Below are 6341 nucleotides of genomic sequence, written 5' to 3'. Positions count from 1 at the left end.
TTTATGAACTCAGGTTTCGGTCTAGTATTTAATTTACTATTCCAGTATTTTTAGCTCAGACCAAAATCAGATTCACGAAAACTGACGAATCGGAACCCAGTTGACGCGAAACTTCATACGTTGTTTCACGGAGATCCGTATATCGGATTCGAATTTCGTTTGAATATTTGAAATCACAACGACCGTGACATTTTCCAAACACTTTCGAAATATTTTTTACGAGCTCTGAAGCTGATGTTACGTAAATCGAGGCAGCTTGTGAGTGGGATAAATAAATAAATAAATAAATAAGCATGCATGCGTAGCCTTCAACAAGGAAAAGTAAGCATTTCCTTGACCTTTGACCCATGTATAGTCAACATCCATGTTTGCGTGATTATCCGGGTGTTGTTAGGCCTTGTGGTATACATACCACGAAACGATTCGTGGTCCAGGTGGCCACGAGAAAACTTCGTGCACACCACCCCGACATTCCGTGATCAGGCGTGGTCGTTGTTCTTCGTGTTCCCGACGACGAATGTAAACGGAATCAACGATTGGTTATTGATTTGTTGACGGTTGAACGGTCATTTGGCCCTTTTTTTTCAAACTCAATTCAATACACAAATAAATAAACCTTCTATTTTTACCAAAACACACATTCATTCTCTCACAAAACCTTCATTCTCTAAAACCACAAAACACATACACATGGATTCCACAAAACATATGGAATTTTTAAAAACTTTTGACTCGGATGACGACGTAGAATTCGTCGAGACATTCTTCAACGTTGTGCAGCACATTCACGACGAAGAAAGTTCGAATGCTGCTCGTACAAGGGCGGTCGTCAATCGTGATCGCCAAGCCGCACACGACTTATTGGTACGTGATTACTTTGCCGATAATTGTCTTTATAATGACGACTCGTTCGAACGTCGTTTCCGTCTGAATAATGCTATATTTTTACGTATTAGTAATGCTTTAGAATCTCTTTATGATTTTTTCAAACAAAAATCCGACGCTAGATGAAGAATGAGTTTTAGTAGTATACAAAAATGCGCGGCTGCTCTTAGGTATTTGGGATACGGTATAGCATTTGATGCATCTGACGAATACTTGAAAGTATCCGAGAGGATCGCAGTTGAATGTGTAGTTTGATTTTCTGCATGTGTGTATGAGGTTTTTCATGAACAATATTTGCGCAAACCTACTCAACGTGATATTGAGAGATTATATTCGGCTCATGAAGAGAGACATGGATTTCCGGGTATGCTTGGCAGTCTAGATTGTACGCATGTGGCTTGGGAAAAATATCCAAATGCATGGCGTGGTCAGTTCACTCGAGAAGATATAGGTGAACCAACTATCATCGTAGAAGCTGTTGCATCTCAAGATTTGTGGATATGGTATGCCTTTTTTGGAGTAGCGGGGTCTAACAACGACCTTAATGTTTTTGGTCAGTCTCCACTTTTCAACGATATTTGGACCGGCAAAACACCTGATATGACGTTCACGGTGAACGGGCACCCGTACAAATACAGTTACTACCTTGGTGATGGGATATATCCGGATTATTCTACATTGATGAAGGCATACTCGGTTCCTCGAAGTGAAAAGGCAAAGTTGTTTACAAAAAAACAGGAATCGGCGAGAAAGGATATCGAGAAGGCATTTGGAGTCCTTAAGCAGACATAGCATGTAGTGAAATATGCTACACGACTCTGGGATAAAGAAAGAATTAAACGAATGGTCCTAACATGTATTATAATGCATAATATGATTATTGAAGATGAAGGTCGAACGATTTGCACATATGATCCGAACGACGTTGTCGTTCCAATTGAGGAGTTCGTACCCGGAACGAATGCGCTTTTAGAACAAGTTGTTGAAGTTCATAACAGTGAAACGTGTTTCAATCTTCGAGAAGATATCGCGGAACATTTGTACCAAAGTAGCATGAACGACGATTAGTTTTTTTATATGTATGTTTGTTTGTTTTTTTTAATTAATGTAATGTTTTTTTCTAGATTAACTATGTAATGTAGTTTGAAGTTGTAATTTTATTTTTATAATTAATGAAAAACTAGTTTAAAAAAATGAATGTTTTTTAATTATAAAAAATGTAATTTTATTGTATTTTTGAATTAAAAAAAAATAATGATGTGGAATGGTATGTTAATGGTAGGTATCTCATGTTAGTGATAGGGGAATGTGGTGCTGATATCGCACCCACCACATATGTGGTATACGATGGGTATAACGGATTACCTTATTCGCTTCTAGAATTTTGGTCAAAACTAATAATTCTAAGAGTCAAAACCACTGCCGGTTAAAAACCCAAACTGAAATGACACCTTATATATTATTAAACAATGTTATATATTAAACTTTATTTTATATATTATTTGATTACAAAATCTCTTTTATATTTTGTTTTATTTTCCCTTTCGTTTTCTAATATATATATATATATATATATATATATATATATATATATATATATATATATATATATATATATATATATATATATAGTATTGTTGAGTATAAACAAACGTAATTTGGTAAACTATTTTACCTTTTTTTTTTTTCATCTTTTGAGTATAAACAAACGTAATATGGTATTTTTCATAAGTACATAACTATATTAGATCTATATAAGTATACAAAAAATAACTTTTAAAAACGTTTTTAAGTTTTTTTGGAACGGAAAACATGCACATACATCGTAATATTATATATGTGTCTTTATATTATATATATAGTTGATAAATGAATATAAATAAACATTAATGAAGACAAATGAATACAAACACAAACAAAGGAGGGGAACACAAATTATATATACTATTAAACTTGAGTAACAGTAACTTTTTTTCTCTTTCATGTTTGGCCACGGAAGTTCTTATTGTCATTTTAACGCCACAATTCCCTCCACCGCCTTTGACCTCCCCCTCTTTCTTCTTATCTTCTTCTTATCTCAATTTGCTTCCAATTTACGTCCGGTTACTCTCCTCTATACTATGGTTTCCGCTTCCGGATACTTCCCACCGCCTCTCTTATCACCGTTGTTATTCCATTACGTTTTCTTTTACTTCCCGATCTTTCCACTGTCTTTCTCCCACCACTTCATCTCAGTCCTTCCACCCTCTGTGAGGGCTTCTCTTTAGAACTGATTGAGCACCGTCATGACCACCGTCTACTTCAGTTCGTTCGTTTTCCTCTTCCATGCTTTCTCATCTGGTCACCATCGCCTCCCCATCCTAATGTCTCACCGCCTCTTTCCTTCACATAAATATGTATCTCTTAGATGATTTCCCACCGATACTTCTTCGATCGTTTGTCTCCATCGCCTTTGTTTACCTGTGCTTCTGATTGTCTTCTTTTTTCTAATCAGGTTTCCACCCTACAGAGGGAATAGATCGACACGGAGGGTTTTTCTATTCGACTATGGTTCAGTGTGAAACAGTGCCGACAGTCCGATGGGGAAGAAGCACGCGAGATCTGAATCACCGTCTTCCTAGCCATCGACGGTCATCGCGTGTTCTATTCAGGTAATAGATCAAGATGTTGATGGATTTTAGTTCCAAACATATACATGGACCGACAAACTTCTCAATTTCTACAGTGGAGGTTCGATTGAGATCGATTGTAGTTCGAATTTCAGAAAAAGAAGACACACACATCAAATTGAGCTATGGTAAGTCGATCAACTTCACGAAAACGCCATTTTCTGATTCATGGCCATTACTATGATCATCCCTTATAAATCTTATCGCGAACAGAACCCCTCGGTGTATAAAAGCTTTCACCACCACCAACGCTCACTCTCACTAGATACTCCGATTTCCATTAGGATCGATCTCCACTTCTCACTAGATACTCCGATTTCCATTGGGATCGATCTCCACTTCTCACTAGAAGTCGATTTATCAAAGGTTGTCCCTTGGGTTCCCGACAATCATAGAGGGGAACCACCGGCTGTCGTTTTTTATCTCCTTCTTACGGCTTTGCTAATAGCAGGGCAAAAAGAGTCCGTTTCGCCTGCATGTTGCTACGTAGCGGTGCGATTTTTCCTCGCTTACAGCAAATCAGACGGTGGGTGTGGGAGGACCACCGGTCGATTCGAGAGGAACAAGGGTCAGAGGGTAAGGGAAAGTTTCTATTGGATGAAATCAAGTTTCTCAAACTTCAAATTGATCATATACGTTTACTGGTGTTTTTACCTTAATTTTTCAATTTGATTATGAAAATTGAATTCTTATTCCATTCTATTCACTGTTGTTCGTTTTTTTTCTATTTAATCATGTTTCAGGTTGACAAACATGTAACCCAGAAGGCATAATCAATTCCTCTATGTTGCTGTCAGATTATGGGAACAAAAAAATTTTGACTGCAACCGTTGATGGTTACGGTGCCTACCACCGGCAAGTGCAGCGGTGACGTTCTTTAAACAGTACCAGATATCAAGGCGAGTTCTTCTATCCATACTTCAGCACTCAGTTTGAACTGAAAATGATAGATCTTTAAAGAGTTTCATTTGAATAAAGGTCAAAGTAGGAATACCCCAGGAAGAGGATTTAGCTATACAGGGCCACAATTAACATAAAAATTAATTTAATCTACAGTCTATTGAAACTGATAATATGTTTGGTTCAATATTTTGTATATCAGTTACCAGGACTGAAATACATACATTCAACAAACGTATTACACCATGATTTAAAACCAAGAAATACAGCAACAACTACATCTTAAACAGATTTCATGACTGAATTTGTTGATTGAATTTTTTAATTTTTATTGACTGTTTTCTATCTCAGGTTCGACATTTTTACTAGGTACCCACTAAACTTCTGTTCATATAAAATCATGCCTTCCAGCACGTTCAATTGTGAAGGAATGTCTTGCAGCAAGAACCAATATTGATCATGGTAAAGAAATCATGGTTTTGGATAGATTTTGCACCGTAAGTTTCTCTTTTTACTTATTGTTGAAAACCAAAAGCTTTGATTTGAGTTACTAGATAACAAAGAATATACTGTTTTACCTGATTTTGAGGATTGCCTTTATAATTATTAATATATTGTTTTTTTTTCAATTTGTTCGTCCATATCCTTCTTAATAGGAATTAGTTGATGCTCCAATGAAGGCTGCTACACAAGGAATGTGTTTTCTCATGGGTAAGCAGTTGCTACATGGATATATGTGTATGTATGTTGCTTTTGTTTTATGAATTATATGTTTAACATTCTCATCATTATAATGGTTTTTGGATAGTAGATTAATTGATGACCTGGTGTCTTATTCACAAAGTTCTAATGGTGGCTATGTTTTGGCATGCAAAAATGAGGAAAAAAAACAATGAAATATAAAAGTGGTAACCCTCTGCAGCCGTTTGGTCCACCTCTTCTACTGCAGAGGGTTGCAGAGTTGGTCCGCAGACTTCATGTATTTTTGCTTCAGAAAATCAAACAACACCTAATCTTTAAATTTTCTGGAAACATTCGGGTTTACTGCAGGATTAGACCTGCATTGCAGAAAAAAGTTGTTTCAATTCAACCGCGTTTTGGGTTCAACTGGTACTCAACGTAATAATAAAATTCCAACATTTTTCCACAATTAGAACCTTCTGTTGACTAATGTTTTACCTGTTATCAGAGGAGGTTTTTTGCTGACAAGAGAAAAAAAACGAACACAATGATTCCATTCTAGTTAACATAAAATTAATTGTAATAATTGTAATATTCATATAACTGATGTCCTTGTTAATTAATAAAATTAATTTATAAATTATTATTACATATTTTATTGTTAATATTAATGTATGCATAATAAAATTAAAATATAATTGTAGTTAACAAAATGATAGTAAATGAAAACTATATTTTTTATTTATTGTAGTTGTGTTTGGTTAAAAATAATTGCAATTGTGCTCTTTTTAATATGTTTTTGCTTGACATTAATATCAATAATAATAATAATACTAATAATAATAATAATGATGATAATAGACTACATTCCACCGTATATAGAGATTAATCAACTAGATGACAGCCGAAACAACCATCTATCTTCTAAGGAATAATTAGTTGCGATCTAATCAAGCATAAACAAAATTAACAACAATTATTATAGACTATACCAAAATTATTTTTTATTATATAGAAAAATAATTTAAATATTATAATATATAAAAAAAATAAAAAATAAAATGTATAGATACTAGTTAACAACCGAAAAGTATTGACAGTGATTTTAAATAAAAAGTGAATTTTTTTAAAAGGTGGACATAATCATGATCCATCTTTCATTAAACCATAATTATTTATTTTTAATAGTTTTTTGTTTGATTTAAT

At 34.5% G+C, this 6341-nt stretch overlaps 2 protein-coding genes across 9 annotated transcripts; both read left to right on the top strand.

The window, feature by feature from the left end:
• Positions 1-690: 690 nt before the first annotated feature.
• Positions 691-1677, top strand: LOC145157342 (uncharacterized). The gene is made up of 2 exons (XM_079076398.1): positions 691-864; positions 1162-1677. Exons 1-2 carry the CDS (start codon positions 691-693, stop codon positions 1675-1677), a joined length of 690 nt encoding a protein of 229 aa, XP_078932524.1.
• Positions 1678-2939: 1262 nt separating this feature from the next.
• On the top strand, positions 2940-5748 carry LOC145159012 (uncharacterized). Of its 8 annotated transcripts, none has more exons than XR_013737431.1 (6): positions 2940-4130; positions 4298-4453; positions 4806-4951; positions 5111-5165; positions 5505-5564; positions 5644-5748. XR_013737431.1 is itself a non-coding variant. In XM_079077900.1 (6 exons), exons 1-4 carry the CDS (start codon positions 3433-3435, stop codon positions 4300-4302), a joined length of 306 nt encoding a protein of 101 aa, XP_078934026.1. In that variant the 5' UTR covers positions 2940-3432; the 3' UTR covers positions 4303-4453; positions 4806-4951; positions 5111-5274. The 8 variants fall into 8 exon arrangements, 1 of the variants encoding a protein (XP_078934026.1); XR_013737430.1 differs by lacking the exons at positions 5505-5564; positions 5644-5748 and having other exon boundaries at positions 2940-3536; positions 3611-3682; positions 3768-4130; positions 5111-5274; XM_079077900.1 differs by lacking the exons at positions 5505-5564; positions 5644-5748 and having other exon boundaries at positions 2940-3536; positions 3611-3682; positions 4006-4130; positions 5111-5274.
• Positions 5749-6341: the final 593 nt, after the last annotated feature.

The sequence above is a fragment of the Lactuca virosa genome, chromosome 2 (genome assembly GCF_052849685.1).
Source record: "Lactuca virosa cultivar CGN04683 chromosome 2, Lactuca_virosa_CGN04683_v6, whole genome shotgun sequence".
NCBI classification, from domain to species: domain Eukaryota; kingdom Viridiplantae; phylum Streptophyta; class Magnoliopsida; order Asterales; family Asteraceae; genus Lactuca; species Lactuca virosa.
The sequence above is the reverse complement of the archived record's forward strand: the minus strand, read 5'-3'. Positions and strand labels throughout refer to the sequence as shown.

Excerpts from the sequence above, each read along its gene's own strand:
- LOC145159012 (XM_079077900.1), top strand. The coding sequence starts at position 3,433 with ATGGTTCAGTGTGAAACAGTGCCGACAGTCCGATGGGGAAGAAGCACG. Across the intron at positions 3,537-3,610 it reads TCATCGCGTGTTCTATTCAG|TGGAGGTTCGATTGAGATCG; the intron begins GTAATAGATCAA and ends CAATTTCTACAG. Across the intron at positions 3,683-4,005 it reads ACACATCAAATTGAGCTATG|GGCAAAAAGAGTCCGTTTCG; the intron begins GTAAGTCGATCA and ends TGCTAATAGCAG.
- LOC145157342 (XM_079076398.1), top strand. The coding sequence starts at position 691 with ATGGATTCCACAAAACATATGGAATTTTTAAAAACTTTTGACTCGGAT. Across the intron at positions 865-1,161 it reads AAGCCGCACACGACTTATTG|GTTTTTCATGAACAATATTT; the intron begins GTACGTGATTAC and ends TGTGTGTATGAG.